At 61.0% G+C, this 27,584-nt stretch overlaps 1 protein-coding gene across 1 annotated transcript; it reads right to left on the bottom strand.

Moving 5' to 3' along the window:
* Positions 1-8,605: 8,605 nt before the first annotated feature.
* Positions 8,606-20,354, bottom strand: B4GALNT4 (beta-1,4-N-acetyl-galactosaminyltransferase 4). Its single transcript, XM_082660381.1, has 20 exons — positions 20,189-20,354; positions 17,151-17,254; positions 16,685-16,780; positions 16,510-16,605; positions 16,344-16,434; positions 16,167-16,267; positions 15,935-16,002; positions 15,668-15,746; positions 14,401-14,467; positions 14,134-14,268; positions 13,937-14,046; positions 13,718-13,818; positions 13,540-13,640; positions 12,568-13,459; positions 10,453-10,754; positions 10,132-10,285; positions 9,935-10,007; positions 9,682-9,835; positions 9,239-9,365; positions 8,606-8,767 (listed from the first exon to the last, which is right to left on the bottom strand). The coding sequence occupies exons 1-20, from the start codon at positions 20,337-20,339 to the stop codon at positions 8,644-8,646; spliced, it is 3,126 nt and encodes a 1,041-aa protein (XP_082516507.1). The 5' UTR covers positions 20,340-20,354; the 3' UTR covers positions 8,606-8,643.
* Between the last annotated feature and the right edge of the window lie 7,230 nt (positions 20,355-27,584).

Here is a 27,584-nt window from a genome sequence, read left to right on the forward strand (position 1 = left end):
GGCGGCAGGCACGGGGGCCGGGATTTGTCTCCGCTGTCTCTTCCTGCGCGGCCCTGTCCCCGAAGTCCCCTCCCCGCTGGCTTTGCCCAGGGCTGGCCCGGAGACCGACCCCGCCCAGCCCTGAGCTCAGCTAGGGGCGGGGACACCTGGGCCAGGTGGGAGGGAGGGGCCCCGCTTAAGGTGGAATTTGGGCGGAAGAACAGGCCCTGCGTGGCCAGGCACTGCAGCCATGGTTGGAGTGAAGCCTAGCAGGGGTCAAGTGCTAAGGGACAGCGTTGAGGATAGAAGGCTTGGAGTGGAGCTTCAGGGTGGAAAGGGGCTCTGTGGGGCCCTCGTCCTGGTCCTTGGTGCCCAAGAGACCCCAGAAGCAAGAGGCGAGACGGGCCCCCCCCAGGCTCATGACCCTCCAGACCTCCATCCTGCAGACTCCGGAAGTGCTCCCAGCACCCCCACCCCCACCCCGGCCTCTGCAGAGCCCTCCAAGGGGCTGGCTAGCCCTCCTGGGCTCCCGCCCCCTGTGGAGGTGGGAGGCCTCTCCCAAGCCATGAGTCAAGGCTCAGCTCAGCAGGCGCAGGCGGGGCTGCCCCAGGGGGTTGACTCAGAGGGGCCCTCCTGCCCTGGCTGGGGGCTCAGGATCTGGCGTGCTCCAGGGAGAGCCCAGGAGTCCAGGCGAGCAGGGTCGGAGTTGTGTGGGGAGGGGAGGCCCAGCAGTCGGAGGTGGGAGGGGAAGGGCCAGGCTTAGCAGCGCTCGCCCCAAGAAGGTCTCCCTGGAGCGCCACCGCCAGCTGGACCGGCACGCTCCAAGGCCTCCCGGGTAGGCCTGGCTTGGATCCAGGACAGGCCCCTGGCGGACTGAGTGGGGGCCGAGCCCAGGAGGGCTGGAGGGGTGTGGGCTGAGTGGCCTCATGTACCTCCTGGGTTCCCCTGGAAAAGTCGTCCTGGGGCCACCCTCACAGGCCTTCCCTCCCATGGGAGGCCCTGACCCTGGGCCCTGGCCCCCTGAAGGCAGGGGACGTGAGCCCCAGGTGGGAATGGTGGCTGGGGGCAGTGGCCTGGGGGTGAGGCGGGGTCGAGGTCAGAAGGCAGCCCTAGGGGTGAGGTCAGTGCTGGGGAGGGGACTGGGGGTGGGAGTCAGAGGTCAACGTTGGGGGTGAGAGAGGGAGGGGAGGGTCCCCGGAAAGGACAAGGTGAACCCTGGGGTGGAGCCTCCCAGCTCAGGGGATGTGCACAGTGGGCGACCTACCCTTCTGGTGGTCCAGATACTGCCAGCCCCCGGGCTCATCCCAGAGGCCTCTGCTGCCGGCTGAGGAGTCCTGGGCTGCATCCTGGGCCCAGCACTGCCGTCAGGGCCTCAGTGTGGGACAGGACTGCCGGGGCACCGGGAGGGCGGAGTGGGAACGCCCGCACGCCCAGCGAGCTCATCAGACCGGTTGCTTCCCTGGGAAATGTGTTTTGTGTGGAGAAATCCCGGGATACAAGTTTGTACAGCGCTGAGTGTGCCTGGAGGCCCGCCCTTCACTTGAGTCCGCCTGGGCCCACCTGGCAGGGCAGCGGGCCTCGAGGGGCAGACTGCAGGTGGGGTCCAGAGGCCCTGGGTGGTGGGACAGGGCCGCAGAGGGATGGAAGGGGCTTTGGTGGGGTCGGAGCCGCGCGATGGAGAGGAGGCGCCAGGCAGATACCCCCTAGGTCCGGTTTTCCACAGCCTGCGGGGCTTCCCCCTCCTCTCGGCAGGGAGGGCTGCGGGGGCCCCCAGGCTGTGCAGAGCCTGCCTGAGGACCTGTGGACCCCTCCACCTCCCCACCTCGGATCTCCTGCCTTTGTGGCTCAGTGCCCAGGGAAACCCTGGGGATCCCGGGCGAGACTTCTCTAACCACTGCAGGGCCTGAGGGACTGGCTGTGGCTTGGAACCTGTGTCCATGTGAAGCTCAGAGCCCAGTCCAACCCCTGCGACCAGCCTTCTGCTCCGTCCTCCCTGAGAGCCCCCTCTTCCTGGAGCCGGTGTGTAGGGAGAGAGCACGAGAAGGATTTTGTGCCGGCTTGAGGGTGAACTTCCTGGGGGAGGGGACTCTGTGGCAGATGGGGGAAGATTCACCCAGGGAGCTTAGAGAACAGGCGGTAGGTCCTGGGAGTCTGCGTTGGTGCACTTTCGGGTTTGAGATCCCGGGACCTGAGGGCCTGCAAGGGTGAGTGATGCTCTTACTTGGGAGGTGGGGGGATGGGGGAGCCTGGACTCTGCCCTGGGGCCTGGGAAGGAAGGGCTACGGGGGCCCAAGAGGGGCAGGTTAGCATTTACAACCCCGACAGCTTAGAGGTCGGGCTGGGGTATTTACTGGAGGCGGGGGACCCCAGGCAGTTGTTACAAAAGTCTCTGGAGGAGGGGTAGCGGATGGGGGGCGATATGGGGTGGTTTTCAGGTACGAGGGCCAGAGTAGGGGGCGGGTGGAAGGACGGATGCCCTCCTAGTGCTGGCTTTGGTGACCTGAGAGGCGCTCACTGTGAAGGGGCTAGGGGCTGCCCGGTGTGTGCGGCCGGAGCTGGAGGAGGGGTACAGAGGGCGCCCCACCCCACCTCTGTGGGGAGTCTGGAGTGGGGCTATTGGGGGCAGGAATGGAAGAGAAAAGCTTGAAGATGTAGACAGCAAAATAATATTCAAAACAAGATTCAAGAGCGCGCTGGAGCACAGAGAAGTTAGGTAGATTGTCCGGGGCCACGGAGCCTGCAGGGAGCGGGATGGATCAGCGCGAGGGCGCGTACCAGGCGTGAGGGCGCAGCGCGCCGCGGGGGCCGTGGAGGTGCGGGTCTTGCTGCTAGGGCTCCAGCCGTGCGCGTCCCGGCGTTTCCTGTCAGCAAACTCGCGAGCGTTCCCACGTCCCGAGGGCTGGGCTCCCGCCAAACCCAGCCCAGCCCAGCCCAGGGTTAGGGTTAGGGTCCCTCCTCCATGAACCCCACCTGGACTTGCGCATCGGGCGCTGCCCCGGATCCCCCTGGGACGGCGCATCCTCTGCGCCCCCTGGCGCCTCGCCCCTTTGGCGGGGAAGGTCGCCAAGGGTTACAGCCCCACCGCCACCCGTCCACCCCCTCCCCTCAGGTCTTCCGTCCACCTTGCCGGTTCTGCGCTCTTCCATGCGCTGGCGCTGCTCCGGGGCAGGTGTGTGACCAAGACAGACGCAGCTTCTCGCGGGAGCGCTCCTTCTGGGGTCGCGGGGTTGGGGGGACACAGACACAGAGGCCCGCACGTAATGATGCTGGTCTGGGTGGCGGGGCAGCTGAGGGCCTCTGGGACAGAGGGGGCGCCTTGCAGAGGCCCCAGAGAGGACCCTAAAGGGAACGGGGTGGCCGGAGCCCATGGTTGGGGGTGCTGCAGCAGGGGAGGAGGATGAATTGACTAAGGGGAGGGCCCCAGGGCGGGGAGGGTGGAGAGAAAGCTGCGTCGCGTCCCTGGAGGGGTGCAGGATGGTGCTTCCTCCCTCCTGAGGCCCGTCTCGGGTCCTGGAGAAACTCGTCACCACCCATGGGCACTGTTTGCGAGGGCTCGGCGGTGGAGGCTGGGTGGTGGGTGCTCTGTTTGCGTTCTGTCCTTAATCTACACAGGAGCGCCGGGAGGCAGAGCTGCGACGCGGCTCCATTTCACAGACCGGCAAACAAGTTCCCCAGGCGAAATAAGCTTCCACGAGTTAAGAAGCAAGTGAGGGTGCGTAGGGAAAGGTCTCCCTGAGCGGGACAGGGCTGAGCTTGGGGACTGGCGCTGGCTGGTGGGTGGGCGTCTTGGTAGTAGTCCCCCAGCTAGGTCTGGGCCGCTTTCTCCACTGAGGGTAAGAGGGCGTTCGTTTGCCTTCCTCCCGGTGGTTTAGCTTTAGTCTTGTTCTCAAAGGGGTTCCCGCTCCCCTGGGCCCTTTCCCATCGCTGCCTGAGGAGCCCTTTGCTCTCACCATCTGCTCCGCTCCGAGACCTGCTGTTGCCTTTTTGGTTGAACAGCATCAGAGCTGGGTAACCCTTCAGGCTCCAGCTTCCTTTCCCGAAGGACCTCCGTCCCCTGGAGCTGTCAGAGCCGGCCCAACCCGGGGGCCGGGGGTGGGGTGGGGGGCAACCAGGGATCTTGTCGGTGTCTGGATTTTGGCCATTCTTATAGGTGTGTAGAGGTATCTCGTTCTTTTATCATATGCATTTCTCCAATGACGACATAGGATGTGGAGCATCTTCCCATGTGCTCATTTGCCATCTGTATTTCTTCTCTGGTGAGGGGTCTATTAATGTCATTTGACCATTTTTCAGTTGGGTTACTCATTTTATTGTTGAGTTTTAAGAGTTCTTTCTATATTTTGGATAACAGTCATTTCTCAGATGTGTCTTTTGCAAATATTTTCTCTTAGTCTGCGATTTATCTTCTCATTCTTTTGACATTGTCTTTTGCAGAGAAGAGGTTTTTCATTTTAATGAAGTTCTGCTTATCAGTTCTCTCTTTCATGGATCAGCCTTTGGTGTTGTGTCCACAGAGTCATCAGCACACCCAAGGTCATCTAGGTTTTCTCCTGTGCTCTCTTCTAGGAATTTTACAGTTTTGTGTTTTACATTTCAGTCTATGATTGATCTTGAGTTATTTTTTGTAAAGGGTGTAAGGTCTGGGTCTAGACTCATTTTTTGCATGTGGATGTCCAGTTGTACCAGCACCATTTGTTGAAAAGACCATCTTTGCTCCATTGTATTGCCTTCGCTTCTTTGTCAAAGATCAGTTGACTGCATTTATGTGGGTCTATTTCTGAGCTCTCTACTCTGCCCCACTGATCTATTTTGTCTGATCTTTTGCGCATACCACACTGTCTCGATTGCTGTAGCTCTATAGTAAGCCTTGAAGTTGGATACTATCAGTCTTCCAAGTTTATTCTTCTTGAATATTATGTTGGCTATTCTGGGTCTTTTGCCTCTCCAGAAAAGAATCAATTAGTTGATTGGTGGGGGTTTTGATTAGGATTGCATTGAATCTATAGATCAAGTTGGGAAAAACTGACATCGTGACAATATTGAGTCTTCCCATCCATCAACATGGACTATCTCGCCATTGATTTAGGTCTTTGATTTCTTTCATCACAGTTTTGTAGTTTTCCTCTTATAGATCTTATACATATTTTGTTAGATTTTAACCTAAGTATTTATTTATTTATTTTGGTGCTAATGTAAATGGTATTGTGTTTTAAATTTCAAATTCCAATAGTTCATTGCTAGTATATAGGAAAGCAATTGACTTCTGTATATTAACCTTGTATCCTGCAACCTTGCTATAACTGATTATTATTATTTTTAAATATTTATTTATTTTGGCTGTGCCAGGTCTTAGCTGCGGCATGTGGACGCTTAGTTGCAGCATGCGTGCGGGATCTAGTTCCCTGACCAGGGATCGAACCTGGGCCCTCTGCATTGGGAGCGCAGAATCTTACCCACTGGACCATCAGGGAAGTCCTTATAATTGATTATTAGTTCCAGAAGTTTCTTTTTTTTTTTTCTTTTCTTTTCCTTTTTTTTGGCTAATTCTTTTGGATTTTCTCCATAGATGATTATGTCATCTGCAAACTAAAACAATGTTTCTTCCTCCTCAATCTGTATACTTTTTATTTCCTTTTCTTGTCTTGTTGCGTTAACTAGTACTTCCAGTATAATATTGAAAAGATGTGATGAGAAGTGTTTATCATTGATTTCTAAAAATGTCTTCAAATGTCACCTCGGACCTCCTCCCCTTCCCCATCTGTGTCCTTGGCAGCCTCATCAGCACCTCAGGGCTTTGCTGGGATGTCACCTTCTCAGGTCAGGCTTTTTCTTTAATAAAAATTTTGCCCATATTTTCTTCTAGAATTTTTTTTTTTTTTAATTTTTGGCTGCGTTGGGTCTTTGTTGCTGCGAGCGGGCTTTCTCTAGTTGTGGCGAGCAGGGCCTACTCTTTGTTGTGGTGCGCAGGCTTCTCATTGTGGTGGCTCCCCTTGTTGTGGAGCATGGGCTCTAGATGTGCGGGCTTCAGTACTTGTGGCACGTGGGCTCAGTAGTTGTGGCGCACGGGCTTAGTTCCTCCGCGGCATGTGGGATCTTCCCGGACCAGGGCTCGAACCCGTGTCCCCTGCACTGGCAGGCGGATTCTTTAACCACCGCACCACCAGGGAAGCCTGGTCAGGCTTTTTCTGACCACTGTTTACAGTGGCAGCCACGCTCAGACTCGCTATTCTCTTTCCGGCTTTACTTTTCTTTACAAGCGCTGCCACCAGCTGATATACTGGATATGGCTTTACCGTGTCTGTCGTCTGCTTCTCCTCACGCTTCACTAGAATGTAAGTTCTACGAGGCAGGGATTCTTGTCTGTTTTGTTCACCACTTCTTCCACAGTGTCTGGCACATAGTGGGTGCTCAATAAACAGTTGTTAAAGTGGATTAATAAATTATGGTATACGTATAGTCCACATTAGATGAAATGTTGTTTGACATTTTTTTCTGCTTCCAGAGGTAGTTATTTTTCTGATGTGCATGCTTCCCCTACCTGTTACACTCCCCCCGCCCCAATTTTTGGAAGTATATATTCTTTTTTTTTTTTGCGGTACACGGGCCTCTCACTGTTGTGGCCTCTCCCGTTGCGGAGCACAGGCTCCAGACGCGCAGACTCAGCGGCCATGGCTCACGGGCCCAGCCGCTTCGCGGCATGTGGGATCCTCCCGGACCAGGGCACGAACCCGCGTCCCCTGCATCGGCAGGCGGACTCTCAACCACTGTGCCACCAGGGAAGCCCTGGAGTATATATTCTTAATTCCAGTGCTAGTTCTTTTCTTGTTACTAACATCTGTATCTGGGGATCATTTCTTCCGAACTAGATACTTAGGGAGGAGTGGGCAGTATGAGCTGGGGCATCTGGTAACTTCTGAGTAGGTGTGTGGCAGGTTAGCTGTGTCCTCCACCCAGCGGGCACCAGCAGGACTCACGTCACGAGTGACTTAGTGTTCACAGACACCCGCAGGCTGCCCTGGTCAGCAGCCACAGAGCTGAATGCCCCGGGCCATCTCTAGGGTCTTCTCAGGGCCCGACTGGAGTGTCCATCTGGTTTCTCTTTCCCTGAAATCCTCCCTGCTGCCCTGTGTTCATGGCAAGGTAAACCTTGCGAGGATTGTGTGGAGTGCTGGGCGGACGTGCTGCCTTCCCACAGAATGAGGCAGTACAGAGTAAAAGCCCCAAAGATGTCCATGCCCTAATGCCCAGGACCTGTGGCTGTCACCTCCACGGCAGGACGGACTTCGCAGATTAAGTAAAGGATGTTGCTTGGGATGGAGCGATTATCCTCGGTTATGTGGCTGGGTCCAGGGTCATCCCAGGGGTCCTTATAAGAGGGAGGCAGGAGGGTCAGAGCCAGAGAAGGAGATGTGATGATGGTAGTAGAGGTGTGAGAGAGACAGGGAGAGTGATATGAAAATGGTAAGCTGCTGGCTTTGAGGATGGAGGAAGAGGTCATGAGCAAGGAAGTCCAGGTGGCCTCCAGGAGCTGGGGAAGGAGGGAAGCAGATTCAGTCCTAAAGGCCCCAGAAGGGGTGCAAGCCTGTGGAAACCTCGATTTTAGGACTTCCGACCTCCAGAGCCATAAGACAGGAAATTCCATTTTGTTTGTGGAAATCGGTTACAGCAGCTGCAAGGAACTCATATGGGCAGGCACGCCCAGTGCCAGGCAGAGCACTGGCCTCCCTGCCGTGACTGGGACCCCAGGGAAGGGGGGGCCCTCGACAGCATCATGCAGCCCGTCTGACTCTCCGGAGGGCTCCTGACCCCGGACTTCCACGCGGCAAGTCAAGCAAACCCCCCTTGTGTTTAAACCAGCGTGCATTGGGCTTTCCATTTATGGCAACTGAGTCCTAACTATACCCCAACCTGGTTGTAGCATGGCACCCGCCACCCCGGGGTGCCTAGTGTTCCCACATCCTTGAGGGTGGCGCAGGACTGACATCCAAGGTCTGTTTTCACAACAAAGGGGACTAAGCAGACGGTCGCAGGTGGAAAGGCCTCATGCCACGCTGGTGACTGGCGGCTCCACGCACAGGGTGGTGAGGAAGGGTCCCCAACCCCCTTGCCTCCAGGGCCCGATACAGAAGCTCAAAGGGAAAGTGCGGGAAGAGGTGAGTGGTCTCGAGGGTGGAGAAAGGTGCGGTCAGCACGGCGGCTGCAGCTCAGGTCAGGAAAGGGAGTCAGCAGCAGGCAGTGCCCAGGGCCACTGCGGGTGCAGGGTCTCTTGCTGCCGCCCAGGCCCACCTCTGCCCTCCCAAGAGAACCAGGCCCAGAGGATGAGTCACAACTAAAAAAAATATTTCATTTCATTCTGAATAAAAAACGGAACAGACAGAACTCTTGGAAATCCTGAAACAATGTCATTGCTACGGCAAAATTTCACAGAAATCATCGCACAGGGCGTGGGGGGCAAGCCCAGGCCCCGCCGGCTACGACGGCCGCCTCTCTGGGGGGGGGGCGGCCACAGAGGGGGCAGCAGCCTGGGGGGCCAGAGAGGGGCAGGCACGGGTGGTGGCTGTGCCCCCGGATGAGCCCCGCTGGGTCCCCAGGGTCCAGGCTCAGAGCCTGGCCTCCAGCTGCCACGGCAGGACAGCAGCCGGGGCTGGGAGGGGTCGCTGGTCCTCAAGGGGCCTCCTTGCGGGCGGCCTTGCGGCTGTGCACGCCCCACATCCCGCGCTTGGAGTGGAAGTGGTGGTAGAAGTTCCGCACTCGGAGCCGCTCCACCTCCAGCCCTGCCTGCAGGACCCTGGGTGGGGAGGGCGAGTCAGGGCTGCCCCTCGGCCCAGAGGACCTTTGGGGGGTGATCCAGACTGGGGGTACGGGGGTGAATGGGGCTGCAGGGGGAGAGCATGCCTGTCAGGGCTGCCCCTAGACTACAGAACCCTGGGGGTGGGCTGGAATGGAAGAGCTCACGCCCCTGGTCCAGGGCCTGGGGTGTCAGGGCTTCCACTACTGTCCAAGCCCAGCAAGAGGAGAGGGACCCAGGAGAGGCCTGCAGGGTCTGGGGGCAGAGCTGGTTCAAGGGCTTCCCTGAGTCTGTAGGATCCTGGAGCTGGGAAGGGGTTTAGGGGAGTGGGGTGGGGTCCAAGGAGCTCTCTAGGCCTAGATCTGGGGGTCGGAGGGGGAGGAAAGCAGAGTCCCGTCAGCACGTGAGGCCCCTCCCACCCACAGGCGGAGGATGTGGAAGTCGCAGTCTCCGCTGGGGGGAGGTGGTCACCTGTCCAAAAGTTCCCAGTCCTCGCCTCCCCACTGGTCCCGGAACTCCTCGGTGTTCATGCCTCCAACGCGGTCGAAGTCGGACTTGTAGATCCCAAAGAGGCCGAAGCCGTTCACCTCCCAGTAACCTGGCGGGGATGGGGTGCCCTTCAGACGCCAGGTCCTGCAAGCCCTTCCTCAGGAGGGCTCTTGGGGTCACTCCAATGTGTTGGTCATAACCTGGGAGGCCTGTGCATGACTTGGGTGTTGGAGAAGGTTCCTAGGGGCCGAGCATGGTCCTGGGCACTCTGGGGGTCCTAGAGGCCACAAGGAGTCCCAGGCGTTATAAGGGGCATTGATGGGGCCCTAGGCCTCCCTTGCGGGTTGGGAGGCCCCCGGGGGCCTGGGTTTTGCCCTGGCATGGGTGGGACCCCTGACGTTACCGAGGGGCATTCAGGGCATTACCGTGAGGGTCCCCTGGCGAGCTCCCGCAGCCCAGCCGCATGACCACAGGCGCAAAGGCCAGCTTGCCCTCCACGCAGTGCTTGCGGATGCCATCCAGGATGCTGGGGGGGAAGTGGATGTGCAGGTCGCAGAGGAAAACGATGCTGCTGGCATCCTGGAGACAGCGGGGAGGTCTGAGCCTCGCCCTCTCCTCCGGAAGGGCCCCCCCGCCCCCCATCTCATTCTCTCCACCCACACCATCCTGCCCACGCACCTCCACCGCGGCCACTCCAGCTTGCAACCCCGCGGAGCGCTCAAAGTTCCCGCTTCGCCTTAGGTATTGGTATCTGGGGGAGGAAGGGGATATGGGGTGGGAAGTCATAGCCACCCGTTTCTGGGGCAGGAAAACCCATGCCTGTCCGGGAGGAGGGAAGCTGCACCTGGCCCGCCCCGGGAGGTGGGGGCCGTTACCTGGGCAGTGGCGCCGCGCGGAGGGCCCTCTCCACATCCATGTCATCGCTCTCAAAGTCCACCAGGATGACACTGAAGCGAGAGTCCCCTGTACGGATGTGCAGCGCAGCCATGTCTGCCAGGAACTGTACCACCCAGCGCGCCTGGTTCTTCACTGGAGGAGGATGGGGATACTGAACCCACCTGGACCCGACCTGGCGGTACCCTGCCCAGGACCGGTGGCACTCCCCCCCTCCCCATAAGGCCTGCTGGACAAGGCCCCCCACCCCCCACGCCCCCACAATCCCAGGTGGCTGGCCGGCCAGCCCCACTCCCACGCACCTGGCACGATGAAGTGCACCATCACATCCTGGCGCCAGGCCAGGCGCAGTGGCCGGCACAGCTCCGGGCGGCCGTCGGGGTGCACGGAGGCGGCTGGGGAGACAGCTGGAGCGGGCTCAGGACTCTCCCCGTCTCCATCTGTGTCGCCGGCACGTACCCGGGGCAGGCGCAGGAAGACGTACTCAGACAGGCGCAGCCGGCGCCCACCGCGCTCCTGGAGCTCCAGCTCCAGGAGGAAACGGCTTCCCCGCGCCGAGTCCCGGCGCTTCTCCACGTTCACGATGCGCAGAAGAGCGTACCGCCTGCGGGGCGGGACCCAGTCAGCCCCCTCGGGCTCCGAGGCTGCGCCCACGACTCCAACCCCATTCTTCCCACAAGCCGCCCCCAGCCGCAGAAACGAGGTGGCCACTCAGGTGACTTGGGGTGGGGTGCCACACGCCCCCCGTCCCCCACCACACCACAAGGCCTGCTGGGGAGCTCCCTTCTCAGAAGGCAGGCCCACACACCGGGGCTCCCTCTCCGTGGGGCAGCTCACAAGGGAGGCGTCCCCAAGCCCAGGCCAGTCCCCTCCTCGGTGCCACCACCCCTGTCCACAGCTGCACGCTCAGAAACCTTTAGGGGCGCCCACGGCCCACAGGCCGAGGCTCAGACGTCTGAATTCTAAGCCGGTAAACGGTGTCTACCTTGTGGCCTCAATACCCCGTCAGGTTAGATACGCAAGCTGCCTCTTCCCGTGGGGTCTTTGCCCTAGGTGTCCCCTGCCTGGATGCTCGCCCCAGGCTCCCCGCCCTCCTCTCCAAGGTCCTGGGTGCCTCCTCTGAGAAGCCTCATTTTTGCCCCCCCCAGCACCAGCGCAGGGGCTGCCCTGATCTCTGGGGAAGAAGCCTCCGGGCCTTCCACCGCTGGCTCTTCCCCAGCCCTGGCCTGGGAAGATAGGGCCCTGCCCTTGACAAGGTCACTCTCCCTTCTGCCGCACGTCCCCCCCGTCCACCTTTGCAGCCAGTATCCCTCACCCTCGGAGCCTACCGGTGTGACCTCCCAGGGGTCTAAATTCCTCCCTTCACCCCCTGCCCATCCCCACCATGCTCTCAAGTATCAGGGACTTTCTGCCCCAAATGCTCTGGGTCTGTGCTCTCGTTCCTTGGGGCCACCCACACCCTTGCACGGCTCAGGGAAGGTGGGGCTGCAGCCATGACCTTTCTGCTGGACAGACCCCCTCATGCCCATGGGACGATGAGCTGCTCTCAGGAAGCTCAGAGCCAAGCGCAGGCTTGCCTTCTCAGCCACCTAGAATCAATCTACCCCAGCCCCTGCCAAGGTTCCAGGCCATCCCATTGCTGCCCTGGACCAAGCCCGTCAGTCATGGGCTCCCCCTTCCACCCCCTCCTCTCCAACACAGCCACATGCTTGTCTATGAACCAGATGGCCCAAACCTGCGTCCTGCTCCAAACTGTGTGTATCAGAGGCAAGAAGAATGACTCCTGCACCTGGCCTTCAAGGCCCATGAGGCCTGTCCTCTGCCCACCAGCCTCCTGGCCAGCCTTTGCCTGTCTCTGAAGGTCCTGCCCCTACTTAAGGACTCAGCACAGCTCTGAGAACCCCTCAGGGCCTCCCCTCAGGTCAAATTGGGGCCCCCACTCTCCAACCCCCATACCTGCTTGGGGTGGAGACAAGACTGGATTCCTGGGGCCTGGGGGAGACCAGAAGGGCCAGTGGGGCAGGAACCCTGAGCCCTCCCCTGAGGACCAAGACCCCAGCCAGCGAGGTGCCAGTGGGGAGAGGGATCCAGGGGTTCTTAGCTTGACCTTCGTGCGTGTCTCTATCTGGAAGAGACCTGGGTGGCTCAGATCCATCCTCAGGTCCAGGTCCAAGGTAATAGGTGTGGGGTTTGGAGGTGCAGGACAGGGGAGCCAGCCCTGGGTGATGGGAGAAAGGCTCCTAGCACAGGACGGGGGCCCTGAGCAGTAAGGGGCCCCAGAAGGGTGAGAAGACACTTCCGGGGGGGGCGGGGGGCGTGTACCATTCCCAGAGCAGTGCCCCATTAAACCCTGGGGAAGTCTGAGAGTCCCATGGAGGCCAAGGCCGTCCCTTTCCATGCGCGCCCCTCCCTCGTACCCTCCATGGCGCGCGTTGAGACGCTCCATGTACTGAGCCACCACGTCCACGGCCTCGGCCTCCTGCAGCTGCAGATTCCCCGACACATTGCAGCGCAGGTCGTTCCAGTCCGAGCGCAGCACCTCGAAGTCCACGCTGCCCACGCTGAACGTGCGCTGCCAGTTGACAGCGTCCTCCCGCCAGCGGCCGCGCACCGCGCCGGCCTTCTCTTCGCTGTCCTCCAACGCAGCCTCTTCGCCCTGCGCCCCTTCCTCGTCGTCCCCTTCCTCCTCTTCCTCATTCTCCCCGGGCACCTGGGACAAGCTCAGGAAGGAGGTCACGGGCTGCGCTTCGGACGAATAGTTCGAGTCCGTGGTGGGGGCCGTGAGTCCCGGCTCGCGTGCCTGGCCCTCTCGGCTCCCCTGGGTGGTCGGCGCCGGGGCCGGGGGCCTCAGCTTTGCGGCCTGGGGGCCGCCGGTCCTGCGGCCTCGAGCCCGGGGTGGGCGTGGGCGCGCGCGCAGCTGCACCCTGGGTAGGGGTCTGGGGCGCAGGAAGACGCCAGGGAAAGGTGGCCGGGGAGGGCCGCGTGGGCTGAGCGGTGCCGAGGCCTGGGGCGGGACCCGCAGTCCCGGCCGCACCCGCGTGACATACACCTTCGGGGGCCGCTCGGCCGCGGCTGCTGGGCGGGGGGGAGGGGCACGGCCCCAGAAGAGGGGAAGGGGGCGGGCGGCCCAGCTCAGCGCCCGCGAGCGCCGGGGGGTCGGCCGGCCCAGGGGGGCGGGAGGCGTTGGCAGGGCGGGAGTGGCCGGGGCCTCGGTGGGGGCCGCGAGCCGGCGGCCGCCCTGCGTTCCGGGCGCCTCGGTGGGCTCCAGACCGTCGAGCAGCTCCCCATCGTCCTCGTCGTCCAGGAAGTCTGTGGGCAGCGCGGGTGGGGTGAGCTGCTGCGCCAGGGCGGGCCCAGCTGAGGGGGTGGGGGGCGCGGGGGGCACTCACCGTCTGGGTTGAGGAAGAGGAAGGCTCGGCGCTGCACCTCCTCCTCTTCGTCTTCCTCCCCCTCCTCCCGGTCCATCTTCATGTATTTGTAGAACCCAAACCTGGGGCAGGGGCGGGGCGTCAGAGACCAGGCTCGGCCGAGGCCCCGCCCATTCTTCCTTGGGCACCACCCACCCACCTTTCCAGATACAGCGGCGACTCGCGGTAGAAGCACTTGTTGTCCGTCTCCATGTGAGTCAGGCGTGTGTGGTCATTGGGATAAACGAAGGACAGGTACACCTGGGGCGGGCAGAGGGCTCAGGTTGGGGCGTCTTCCAGAGGGCCTGGAGGAGGCTCCCGGGACCCTGGGAAGAGGGAGGCCTGGGTCTCAGGGAAGACCTTGGTGAGGGGCACTTACAAACTGCAGCCCCTGGTATCTCGCGATGGGAAAGTCCTTGACGACGTAGGTGGGGGCGTAGGTGCAGGGCTCCAGCACATTCTCCAGACTCCAGGGCTCCACCCGAGGCGCTACGGGAGGCGTGGTCACATTGTGACCTGGAGCCCCTGCCCGGCCCCACCCCGCCCCCCACCCCACCCCGGGGGCCCTCCTCTCACTGAGGAAGAAGGTGTCTCGGGGATCGGGCCGCAGCATGTCAGCTCTGGGCTCCTCCTGCAGCAGGCGCCCCCCAACGTGGCTGGCTGGAGACTGGGGCACGTGGGCCACGTGGTCCATCTTCAGGGCTGACTCATCTAGGGGCAGAGGATGTGTGGGGACCCCAGGAGTTCCTAGAGATCCCTCCTCACCCATATCCAGACACCACCCCAAAGAGACCGCCCATCAGGAGCCCTCCCCTTTCCCCACAGAGGCACTGGGCTCCGCACCTGTATACAGGGAGATGTGAGCAGAGTCTATGACCTCGAACTTCAGACCCGGCAGGAAGGCTCGCCACTGGGGGTTGGAGAGGGTGGTCAGGGCCAAAGGATGGGGGTCAAGGTGGGAACACAGCTGGGTCAGGGAGGAGTGAATCTTCCCTGACATGGGGCTGGGGAACTAGTAGGGGCAACCCCTTCACGGACGCAGGAAGCTTGGGGTGGGGGGGGGGTGGATGGGAGAGCGGTCCTGAGAAGGCACAGCAGGGAAGCTGGAGAGGCCTAGAAGGCTGGGGTCCCTGGAGGCAGGTGAGGATGCCTTTCCTGACACCCTGGGTGCTTCCGGACCTTCTGGTTATGGCCTCTGCCCCCACCTCCCCCCGGTTCTGCAGACACTGCCCTTCTGGAGGTCAGAGCTGGCCCCCCAGCTCCCCGCTGGACCTCCCCATCCCCACTTCCCCCACTTCTGTGGCTGTGCCTTCCCAGTCTCCCTTGCAGACTCTCCCTCCCCCACCGCTCTCATGTTGGGCTTCCTGGGGGCTGTCCCAGGCCCTCTTCCCTTCCCAGCTCATCCTGGGCCCTTAGTCACTCCCCCGGCTTCCACAAGATCACCCCAAGTCTGCATCTGCAGTCTGGGCCCTCTGCTAAGCTGAGCTGGGGTGATACCCACCACACACAAACTAGACACCTGCAACCTCCTACCACCCCCTAGCCCACCCTGGTCATCACCCCACACCCAGCCAGGCTCAGGCTCTCAGTCGCTGGGCATCTCCCCCCGCCGCCCCCCACCCTCCCCCGGACCTTCCACTTCTTCTATTCCCACCTCCCTGGTTCAGGGACCGATGGATGGCCACCCACGAAAATCCCTCCCAACAGGCAGTGGCCAGAGGGTTTTCCCTGAAATGCAGATCCAGTTGCCTCATCCTTAGGAGGAAGCCCTGCTGGATCTGGCCACCAGACTGCTTGGAGTTCCAGAAGACTCCAGGTGGTTCCATTCCTCTGCTGTTCTCGAGACCTGGAATTCATCTTTGCACCCCAGATTTTCTCCCCACTGGTCTCCCTGTGAACGTCTCTCAGCTCTCGAGAATCCGCTCAAGGGTCGCTTCCTCTGTGAGCACAAGCCCCGCCCCTGAGCACCTGCTTTGTCAGCTAGATGGGAAGCTTCTCTGGGGGGGCGGGCGGGGTCCACATCGTTGTCCTGCGGGGAGTGGCCGGAAAGAGGAGGGCAGGGCAGGGGAGGTGGGGTCTCCAGAAGCCCTCAGAGGGCAGCCGCACTCACGCCCACTTCCACGTGGTCCGAGCCGCGGTCATCCTGCTTGTGCAGTAGCTCGAAGTAGTACCTCCGGGAGGCCAGGAGCCTGGGGACAGGGGGAGTGAGGGGGCGGGCGCGCCGCGCCCCGAAGCCCCAGAAGATGGGGGCCTACAGGAGGCGGGCTTGAGGGGCAGCATAGCAGCAGCGGCTTCACGCATGCACGTGCCACCCAGTCCTCACACACAGGCGCACACACGGGCACGCACTCATGCACACACTCCCACAGCCACTCACCGCCTGGGCTTGGACACCTGGGAGCTGAACTTGGTGAACTCTCCAGGTGCTGTCCACTCCGAACCAGTCTGGAGGGTAACAGAGAAGGGGCAGGGGGCTCACCCTCTCCTTGGGGCACCAGCCCCATCCAGTCCCCACTCCTGAGAAGCTGGAGGGGACAGGTGACCAAGCCGCAGGAGGCCCACGAAGACAAGGGGTGTGGATGGAGGGGCTGGGCTGCGCGTGGGGGTACCTTGCCCACAAAGGCCACCAGCTGGGCACCCGCTGGGCTCTCGGTTGGGCTCAGCCAGAACTCAGAGTTGTCATCCGAAGCCACGGAGAACTGGACATCTCCTAGGCCACAGGACAGGGCTCAGGGGTCGGTGGGGGCTTCATGACACCCTGCCCCCCAACACCCCCGTCCCCGCACCATCTCTCGCCGGGTGGATGAAGCCGAAAATCCGGAGGCCGTAGTTCTTCCACTTGGGGGACACAGCCAGCTTCTTCACGGTGGTGCGAGTCTGGGGGGGCAGCGGCCTCTGATGTCAAGGCCCCCGCCCACCTGCGGGCCAGCCGCCCCCCACCCCAGCACTCACATGAGGGAAGAGCGGGAAGTGCAAGTTCCTCCTCAGATGGCCCACGGCGCCCCCGCACCAGTCCTCGAACACGTGCAGGTTCACCTGCCCCTTGTACTGGGGGTGGGAGGAGGGCTTACCTTCTGCACAGCTGCCCCCGGCCCTCCCCAAGGCCGAGCCGCTGAGCAGAGCTCACCTCCTCCCGCCACGAGGGTGCCTGACGGGTGAGGTTGAGCGACAGTGGCCTTCCAGCCCCCCAGGGAAACAGCGCGTCTGGGTCCCGACCTTCAGGCTACGGGAGAGAAGGGGCACCAGGGTCAAAGCTGAGGAACGTGAGGGCAGGAAGAAGCCCCACAGCCACACGCACCAGACACAGCGCGCGACACAGCCCGCCACACCCGCCGGCTCACTTCACAGAGATCCCTTCCACGTGCAGCCACGAAGCCCTGACTCCATCACGCCCCGGCCGTGCACACCCACCCGAGCAGACCCTTGGCCACCCCACGTGCACCAGATGCGTCCACCCAGGCTGGGGCCACGCTCCGTGGTGGAGCACAGCGTGCTGCTGTGTCCTCACGGCCTACAGGTCCTGAGGCCACCGGCACAGGACTGGCCTTGGGTCTCGTGTGTGCTGTGGTGTTCTTCCCCGCAGCCCTGCTCACCACCCGCTCCTCCTCACGGCTCTCGCTGGAGTCCTCTGCCCTCTGTGTGGACGGTGCAGCCCGGATGCCCCGGCCATCTGTCACACCGCTCAGCTTCTCACCATCTGTGGGCGGCACATGAGGCGGGGCTGGGGTCCAGGCTCTCCAAGGCCACAGCCCCTGCCGCTGGGGTCAGCTGGGGTCAGGATGGCCGGTGGTGTCTCCACTGAAGCCCTCCCTCCCCACGTCTGCCCCTTCATGCTACCCGATGCCCCACCCTACAGCTGGAAGTGCTCTCGGCTGGGCCCTTCTCCCACATCCCACCTCTGTGGGGACGGCCCCTGCCTGAGTCCCCCACCTGGCTTTTCCCAGCCCCCACTGGCATGAGGGAGCAGTTATGTGTGTGCACATGCTAGCACATATGCTTGCACACACACACCCGTGGGGCTGTTGTCATCAGTGACTCTGCCTCCAGGAAGGCGCCCAAGATTGCTCTGTGCCCTCAGCACTTTTCCTGTGTGCTGGAGTGTTTGGTGTCTGACTCCTTTACCAGAACTGAGAGCCAAAGGTTAGTGCTGGAGTTTGTTGTCAGGTGAGCTGGCACTGTGGTCTTGAGGCTACGCCAGCCCCGGCCCATGGCACGTGTGCCACCTGCTGCCCTTGAGGCCAGGGCTCAGGACCAAAGGAGCCCTGGTACCCACCTGGGCAGAGGAGGGATTGGCACTCTGGTCCAGCTTCCAGAGGACATGGGGCCAAGGCGGCCCCGGAGGGAGACTGTCCCCCTGGGGATCCCTTCTGTGGACACCTCTAGAGCTTGGCACCCCCCTAACTCCCCACGCCTGGGGCAGACCACCTCCACACCCCTGCCTCCCTCTGCTTCCCAGACCTCCTCCCTAAGCTGTGGGCCTGGGGTTCCATACCCTGGGATCTGAGCCTCCGAAGGCAAGGCTTCACTGTGCGCCACGTCTGCCTCCCCTGGTGCTCCCATCCGGGGACCCCCCTTCCAGGAACCCCTCTCCTCCAGGGCCAAGCCTGGCCTTCAAAGTCTATGCCCGTCCCTCGATCCAGACCCCAGGAGCTAGATTCCCGGACTGACACAGTTGGCCTGGGCCCTTTCTCTGGGGGAGGGGGCTGCCCGCGGTCTCGTGCCTGTGAGGCTCCGGTGGTGCCTGCCCACTTGCTTCTCCCCCCCATCACTGTCACCTGTCCAGCTGGGAGGTGAGCCCCTAACAGGCTCCCGGTCAAATCCCCACAGCCTGGCCCTGATGCTCCCTGCCCACAAAGGTAACTCTGTGGGTACTGGGAACCTTCCACAGTGGGGTCCCAAGCCAGGATGCCATCACTGTCCTGCAGGGGCTGAGCCCCAGCACAGCGAGATCCACACGGGCCTCCTGCCTCCTGGCTGCCAGCACCTCTGCCTGCGCAGGCTGCTGGACCCCGGGAAGGTAGCCTTTCTGGTGGGAGTGAACACAGTGCTGACAGGACAGTCAGAAGGGCCTCAGACATGTCCAGCTGCTCAGCTTCCCACAAGCCCTGCCCTGGTGGGAGCCCAGGTAGCGGGACAGGAGGCGGGGCTGCAGCCCCAGGGGCAAGAGCCCCGGCTGGGTCTGCTCCTGGCAGGAGCTGCTTGAGGGTTTGATCTTCCATAACCTTGAACAGCTCCTGCCCACCGAGGAGCAGCAAGGACAGCTTCCTCGCTGGTCCAGCTGAGAGCAGAGGAGGCCTCAGAAGTGGGGTTCCCACACCTCCGCCCCCTCGCAGTTGCCGAGTTAGGCTCCCCGGCTGCCCGGGAAGTCAGGCTAGGGAGGACTGTGGTTGCTCAGAAAACACAGGGCAGCTGAGCAGGAGGCTGGTCACGTCTGTGTCACTGGGTCACGCTCCGGGGTCCTGCCTTATTTGATGGTAGCTGGGGGGCCTCTATGAGGGACTGAACAGTGCTGGGGGCCCCTAGAGGGTGTGGTAGCTGTGAGATGCGTGGACTCTGGGGGTGGGGTGGGGTGGGACAAGCCTGTGACCCCTGGCCTGGGGTGTCTGTGGTGCCAGCTGTGGGGCTGAACAGGGAACTCTGGACCCCTTGGTGGGGTGGCCCAGGACTTCATGGGGCAAGATCATGGTTCTGAGTCTTTGGGAAGCAAGATTCTCACCACCCATCCTAAGGACACCTCTCTTCCTTGAGAAGGGCCAGGAGCAGCTTGGCTGGGACCATCCCTGCCCTGAGGTGCTTCCTTCTCTCTCTCATCACCGCCCCTCCGCCCCCCCCCCCCAGCACTCTACTCCTCCTTTTCCAAGTGTGTGTCAAAAGTCACCACCTCCAAGAGGCCCTCTGGGATCCCCCTAGCTAAAGTGGCAGGACTCCTCCCCAACTCTTCCCCACATCGCTCACCATGACCTGATTTGTGGGTTCCCTGTCTGTCCCCACTAGAGCGTGAGCTCGAGGAGCCTGGGAGAGTTCACTCCAGGCCGTTCGGTGCTCCCCAAGCTGGATCCCTATCCCTATGCCTCACCCCGCCTCAACACACAAGCATCTCAGTCCCTGATCACAGGTTTACCTAGGGCACCTCCTCCAGGAAGCGTTCCAACTGCAAGGGTCAGCTCCCTCCCGCCAGTCCCCTCTCTCTCCGTCCTGAGGTTGGGTCTCTGCCCCTCCCCAGCAGATGCGAAAACCGAGGCTCTGCTAAGCAGGCACGTGTCGGAGGCGCAGCCAGACTTGGCCTCTCGGAAATCCCAGCATTCAGGGCCCGGTAGCGGAGATCTCCCCAGGAGCCCACCGTTAACCCCGTCACTCACTACCCGCTCCAGGCCAGACCCCGGCATCCGCCGGGGTTCGGGGACGCTCCCCAAGAGGGTCGCGCACGTCACTGCTGACGTCATCGGCGTTCTGGCCGGGCTGAGCCGAACCGCGCCCCCTGCCCCAATGTCGCCGAGCTGGGAAGGGCGGACGGGGTCTCCGGGCGGGTCTGACCCACGCCGAGGCCTGGGCGCAATGGGAGGGCCCGGGACCCGCGTTGCTCGCGACCCTCACCGCCCCCCGCTCCCAGGGCGCGCGCCCCCTCCCGTACCTCGCCCGTAGCCCAGCCGCTGGCGCAGCGCGCGGCCCTGGCGCACCAGGCTCAGGTGCACGTACGTGAGCCACGCGGCGCAGGTGAGCAGCAGCAGCAAAAGCAGCAGCTTGATCTGTTTGCGGATCTTCTTCACCGGGAACCACGGCATCGCGGCCGTCTCCGCCCCGGGCCGCGCTCAGCGGCGCCGCCGCGGCCCCCCGCTCCAGCGCGCCCCGCGCCGCGTCCCCCGGCCCTGCATGGCCCTTTGTCCGCCGCCCGCGGCCCCAGGGTGCGGCCGCGGCCCCGGGCTGCCCTTGGCCGAGGGCACGGGGTGGGCGGCGGAGCTGCTGCCGGCGGTGTCCCCGCCCGGCCCCGCCTGGCCGCTCGGGCTCCAAGCTCCTGGGGGCCTCGGCGGGACGGAGCAGCAGCCACGCTGCGGTGCTACCCACCGTGAAACGGGCCCGGCCACCGCGCCGCGCGAGCCAATCCGGGCCCGGCCAGCCTGAGGGGAGCCAATCCACGGCGCGGGGGGCGGGGCCGGAGCGTTAGGGTGTGCCCGCCGCTGGTCTCCACGCAACGCGCGCGCATCCACCTGGGCGCGCCGGCCCGCGCAGCGCGGGGACGCGGGGTCCTGGGGTTGCGGAGGACCCGGGATGCGGTGTATGGGGAGGTGTGAAGAACCGGGGGCAGGGGTCAAGGGGCAGAGAATGCACGAGACAAGGAGTGGTGCATAGGACCGGGGGACATAGGGACTCGGGGTCACGGGGTGTAGTGATGGAGGCCGCGGGAGGAGCAGGCTATGGGTCGGGGGACAGTGGGGACACGGAGAACAAGGGTGTAGGGACGCGTGATGGGGAGACACTAGGAGCTTGGGGAACGTGAGGGGAAGGATGCGGGCAGCCTGGGCTTGCAGTTGGAGTAAGCCTCCTGCTAAGAATGCGGCCAGGAGGAATGGGGCTCAGACAACGTGGGAAGAAGAAAAAGGAAGTTTGGGGGAGAGACATAGTGGGGTAGGTGATGATGGTGGGTCAGGGGGGCTGGGGGCGCGTGGGTGCACAGGATCCATGCAGGCAAGACTGAGGAGGGTCTCAAAAGCACCTGGCTTCACCCTGAGGGGCATGCGCAGCCACCAGAGGACTTAGCGTGGAGGGCCAGGGTCTGAGCTGGCTGCCAGGCGGACAGCGGCAGCGGAGGGGCGAGCTGGCGGCCTCCACTGAGGGCAGGGTGAAGATGGAGAGGAGGTGCCCCAGCTGTCTGGAAGGGGGCGGGAGGGAACGTAGCCCTCCTGTTTCTGACCTGAGCCTGGGGTCCAAGGTGTGGCTCTTGCTGAGCTGGAGGTGGGAGGGGAGTGTGGGCCGATGCTGAACTTTGCCCACTTGGTTCCCATTCCTGCCTGGGCCACTGCCACCTCTGCCTGCCCTGTCGTCTCCTCCAGCCCTCCCTCTGCCCAGCTGCCCGGCTGACTCCTCTCTCTGTCCCTTCCTCCATCCGTTAAAGTTTTCTGTTACTGTGTAACGAGCCACCCAGCATCAGGGTTGTAAAGCAACTGTTAGTTAAGCTCCTGGAGTCTGTGGTTCGGGACTTTTGACGGGGCCCCGCAGGACAGCTCTCCTCTGCCCCAGGATGTCTTGGGCCTCAGGTGGGAAGACGTGACCAGCTGGGGGCGGCGACACCGGTGGCTGGGCTGGACTCACCGGGAGACTTCTGCACCCTCGTGTCAGGGCCTTGGCAGGGACGGTTGGGCTTGGCCAGGATGATTAACCAGAGCACCAGGGTACGGCCACTCCAGGGCAGCGGCCTCTGGGCTCCAGCAAGCAGGGCAAAGCACCTGGAGAGTCACGGCATGCCAATTCTGCCACACGCTGTCATAGGCCACCCAGCCTTGAGAGGAGGGGACGTGGACCCCACCTCATCTTGGCAAGATCATCCAGGAAGTTGCAGTCTTAACACGGCCACACTACCCTTTTTTCCCTTTTATTTTGACCTCGGGGCATAGAATCAAGTTGGCCACTTTCCGCCGTTCTGTCGATCTGTCATCTGTCCTGTGAGCAACACCTACATCTCTTCAAACCTCCCCCCACCCCGTTCTTGTTTTCCCTCCTCCAATCCCCTTTCTATGTCCATGTTATCTGCACATGCATTAAGATATACATCACATCGTGTGTATTTTAAACATATATCAATAGTTTTGTGCTGTAAATCTCATTGTGTCTCTCCAGACCTCATATATACAAATGTATATCTCCATGTTGCCGTGTGTGCACTGCTTTCCCTCTGCCCCCTGGTCCTCCACCATGTGCCCATTCAGCCAATAGATACCTGGGGTCCTTGTGAGCCAGAGACTTAAGGGGCACAGTATCTAACAAGGCAGATACGGTCCCTTCTTTCATGGAGTTTCTATTTTCCTAGGCAAAGGCACACGTGAGCAAACAATAGTTTCCAGTGGTGATAAGTGCTGTGAAGACAATAAAGCACGATGATGGCCTAGAGAGAGGAGGGGGAGGGTTTCTTCTTCCTCTTTTTTTTTTTTCCAAATGTTGGGTTTTTAAATTTTATTTAATTAATTTATTTATTTTGGCTGCGTTGGGTCTTCGTTGCTGCACGGGCTTTTCTCTAGTTGCAGCGAGCGGGGGGCTACTCTTCATTGCGGTGCGCGGGCTTCTCATTGCGGTGGCTTCTTTTGTTGTGGAGCACAGACTCTAGGCACGTGGACTTCAGTAGTTGTGACACGCGGGCTCAGTAGTTGTGGCTCGTGGGCTCTAGAGCGCAGGCTCAGTAGTTGTGGCACACGGGCTTAGTTGCTCTGTGGCATGTGGGATCTTCCCAGACCAGGGATCAAACCCATGTCCCCTGCATTGATTCTTAGCCACTGCACCACCAGGGAGGTCCAGGGGGAGCGTTTCTTCTGCTAGAGTGATCACTAGAGGTTCACTGTTTTGGGAAGTGACATCTGATCTGAAACATAAACGAAATCTTTAGAAAGCAAGCATCAGAAAGTGGGTGCCAGGGACTTCCCCGGTGGTGCAGTGGTTAAGGCTCTGCGCTTCCAATGCAGGGGATGCGGGTTCGATCGCTGGTCAGGGAACTAAGATCCCACATGCCGCAGCAGCACGGCCAAAATAGGTAAATAAATAAATATGTCGATTGTCTTTAAAAATGCGAAAAAAAAAGAAAGCTACTTGAACGTTAAAAAAAAAGGAAAGTGTGTGCCAGGAGGAAAGTGTTGGGGACACTGTTGCCTGGGAGGCTCCAAGGTCTCTCTCGGCCTGGAGGCCAGCAGGTGGATGAAGGGCAGGGGGCAGAGAGTGGGTGAGAGGCAGGCTGCCTCTGCTGGACGCGGCTGCTCCGTCAGCGACCACATGTGCCCACGACAGCCTTTTCAGAGAGTAGCAGCCACCACCCACTGCGGTGGCTCCAACTTCACACAAGTTCCTCTTTTGCCCAACTCGGACCCAAACCATACAGGGAAGGGGATCTTGGGAAACATATTCCCAGCTTAGCAACAGAATCCCTCGCAGAGAGGCTCCTTGGCAACTCGGCACACACACACTTCTACTATTTATTTATTTATTTTTTGGCTGCTTTGGGTCTTTGTTGCTGCGCGTGGGCTTTCTCTTGTTGCGGCAAGCAGGGGCTACTCTTCTTTGCGGTGAGCGGGCTTCTCATTGCGGTGGCTTCTCTTGTTGTGGAGCATGGGCTCTAGGCACGTGGGCTTCTGTAGTTGCAGCATGTGAGCTCATTAGTTACGGCACGTGGGCCGTAGAGCGCGTGGGCTTCAGTAGTTGTGGCATGTGGGCTCAGTAGTTGTGGCACGCAGGCTTAGTTGTTCTGCGGCATGTGGGATCTTCCCGGACCAGGGATCAAACCCATGTCCCCTGCATTGACAGGCGGATTCTTAACCACTGCGCTACGAGGGAAGTCCCACACACTTCTACTTTAAACCATTCTTAACTTCCAAATAAAAACAAAGGCAAAATTATGCTTCTGCTTAATATGATGCAAGTGTCCTGGCTAAAAAGAGGCTAATCTCTCCAGAAGAGACTGATGGACGTTTCACATCACTTTATCCATCTTTGGGTGGTACTGACTCTAACTGAACAATATGTTCTCTTTAAGAATGTTGAACACTTGAACACTCTCAGAGAGAGTGTGTGAGCATTCGTAACAAACACTGGGATGTGAGGTCAGCTATTGTTAACATACGTTAGACAGAAGGGGTGGGAGCGGAACAGGGAGGAAGGAGGGCGGGTGGAACTGGTACAGGTGTACCTCGCGTGAAGGTAAGGATGAGGTTCTCGTTACTACGGCAGCCACGTGGTGGTAGCCGGCGCCTGCGTCCTCTGCGCACTCCACGTCCCCGTGTCCCCAGCCACCACCTCAGCTGCTCATGGCTCTTTGTCTGATGGAGTGACCCCAAGGGTCTATGCCTGTTTTGGGTGGTTCTAGTTTTCTGTTGGTGTTTACTCCAGGACCAAGGGGCACTCAGAGACACCCTGGAGTGTCTCCTGCCTTCCAGACGTCGCCTGCTTACCCAGCTCTGTCATGAAAGCTCAGCCCCCCTCTATGACCGTCATCCCCGCCGGCGCAGTGAGCTTCTGTCGATGCCCTGGTGTGAAGAGCCCCCAGTGGCCAGGTGGCTGTCAGCTGCAGTCTGACATATGCCCCCTGGTGGATGTGCTCTAGGGCTTGCCCGGGACTGAGGGGATTCTAGGATGTGGGACTCTCAGTTTTAAACCTAGGAAAGTCCTGGCAAACCAGGATAGCTAGTCACCGTAATGCACCCCTCCCTTGGAATCTGAGGCCACTGGACAAGCAGAGCCCAGAGTTGCAGGGATGGGAAGTAAACATTTCACTGGTGGACCCTTTGGGTTAGTAGAACACTGCTATTCCTATCTCTTGAGAGCTGGTCCCGTGGACCTTGGCTGTGCGAGACCCCATAGGTTGCTGATTGAGAGCATTAACCCATCTCCATAGTCACGTCTCACAAAGGCCATTCCACCCTCTGTCCACCGTTCTACCAGGCTGGCTGCTTCGGGGAGACGGGAACATGCAGCACCGGCGGACTCCATGAGCATGGGCCCACTGATGCAGTTTACCTGCCGTGAGGTGAGTGGCTGGTCGGGAGTCGTGCCGCGTGGAGGATGGCATAGGTGGATGCAGCTTTCTGTGAGCCCACGGGGAGCGGTTCTGGCAGAAGCACTGCAGGCAGGGAAGTGTCTATTCTCGGACAAACGAGGCGCTGCCCCCAAGCCGCTGCCCCTGGGAGGGGAGAGGGGCTAGTGCTGGTCTCTGCGTCTGGCAGTTGGGCTCTCGGCAGTGACAGCAGCCGGCTAAGCCCTGGTGGGCGGATGTCCAAGTTGTGACGCCGTGCAGAGCCTCCCTTCCCCCGCCTCGGCCACTTGGCTCATAAACCGACTGGCCAAGGGCGAGAGGTGCCGGGGCAAGAGGCTGACGTGCCCTCAGAATGGCCACCTTGTCCTCCTGATGCTAAGGCCCTCCTCGACTAAGGCAGCACTCGTGCGACACAAATTCTTTATACTTTGTTCACACCCAGAGAAGTCCGTGTGCATACTTTTCCCCAGACGTCCTCGTCACCAGTTTTCCAATCACATTCCTTCCTAGTGTCCGAGCATCCAGCCAGCTGGAGAGCTAGTCACTGCCCATCCCCAGGGTAGGTCTCCGCCTCTTACCTCGTCCTGCAAGGCGGCATGAACAGCCAGGGCACTGCTTGTCCCTCTCTGAGGGCTCACCCTCATCTCTGTCCTGCAACCCCCTGACCGTCCACGTCTGGGCAAGGCCCGCAGCCCCGTCTGTAACCAGGCCTGAGCTCCTTCCTTCTCAGGCACCTGGTCATCGGGAAGCCCCGCGAAGCCTTGCTGCAGGTTGGGAGGGCTGAGGCGATGCGACGGCTACCCGGTCACGCTCGTTCATGACTCTCATGTGACTTCCTTGGGTCTCCGGGACCTGCTTGAGAGCAATCACATACACGCCACTTCCACTGACAGGGCACTGCTGTGCGCCTGACCGTTCAGCTCGGGGGTCACACACCCGCCCACGACGGCAGCTCTGGCGGTATAATAACCGCGGCTCATGGCCAAGCGCGTGGTACCCAGGCGGTTATCTTCAGAACGTGGCAGAGCTCTGTGACACCGCGGGGCCACACTCAGGCACCTCGGGCTCTGCTGGGTGGTGCGGCCCCTATGGCAGGGTGACCTGCTGCCGGGCTGCCTCTTCTCTGAGCCTCTCAGCTCCAGGGTCAGAGTGGTACAGCCACACGGGGTGAAAGTCACCTCCCGGGAGCAAGACACGTCAGGCATCAGGCCTCTTTCTTCCTGGTCGAAGGCACTGCATGCAGCCACTTGCCTGCGACTTGGGGAGGGACGTCTAGGTGTGCACTGGGCTGCTGGACCCCTAGGCATTTCAGAGATGGCCTGGGCTTTTTGTGGAGTTTACCTTGCACTCTGGTGTATGTTTGTCCTACTGAGGGTAGTTGCTACGTTCTGCTCATCGAGTTCGAACAACATGGCATCACCCATGGAAGGACCAGTGCGGCAGCTGTGGGAGGGACCAGTGGGCCAGGTCCCCAGGGACTTGGTGTGACGTGGGGTTGCTCTGTCTCTGAGGGAAGGCTGTGGAGCGGTGTTGCTGCCTCTTGAAAGCCGGCTCTTCCGACAGTCTCTACTAGCCGGGATGGAAAGACCCATCCCTCGACGGCTGGGCTCCCGGCTGGGAACCAGTGGGGCTTTGCTTCAGCAACGAAAGCACGTCAGGAACAGCGGCTGCGGTTGGAGTTGCCACCTGACTAGCTTTGCGGTCATTATCTGTCGTCTGCTGCACAGGCCCAATAGGAGAGGGCTGTGCTGGGAGTCCCCCTCCTGGGCCCTAGGTCCTTGCCGTGGCACTGACCTCTGCACTCCCGTCGGGGAGGCCTCACTGCTTTGCTTCACTATCTTCCTTGGACCAGGAGGTCCTGGCGGCTTCCCCTCTGCCTTCCCCACATAATAGCCCTCCCTCGGCGGGACAGGAAACCAGCATGGGTTCTGCCAGCTGCTGCGTGTACCCACTCCGATGACTGCATTCTGGAACGGGGGCTGACCACACATGGGTCCAGGGGCCCCTGGACCCACCGTTAGATAGACATGACCCAAACATTGTGGATCACCTGAGCGCCGTAAGCCACTGCTCTGACTGGTGGTCACAGGGGTGGTTTGGGTACCCTGAGAAGCCTGAGGTTTTGCTTCCCCATCCTCAGACACCTGGTAAGTGTCCCTGAGGGGCCTCAGAGGAAGGCGCGGAGGAAGATTCACAGTACCTTTTTGGTCGAGTGACAAGGTCCTTCCTCAAGGGCATGGGCCTCACCCTCATCCAAGGAGGCTTTGGGTCTGTGGACCAGCTCAGCCCGGGAAATTGGTCG

This window comes from Grampus griseus (assembly GCF_964374135.1).
Source record: "Grampus griseus genome assembly, chromosome: 8".
In the NCBI taxonomy this organism is placed as follows: domain Eukaryota; kingdom Metazoa; phylum Chordata; class Mammalia; order Artiodactyla; family Delphinidae; genus Grampus; species Grampus griseus.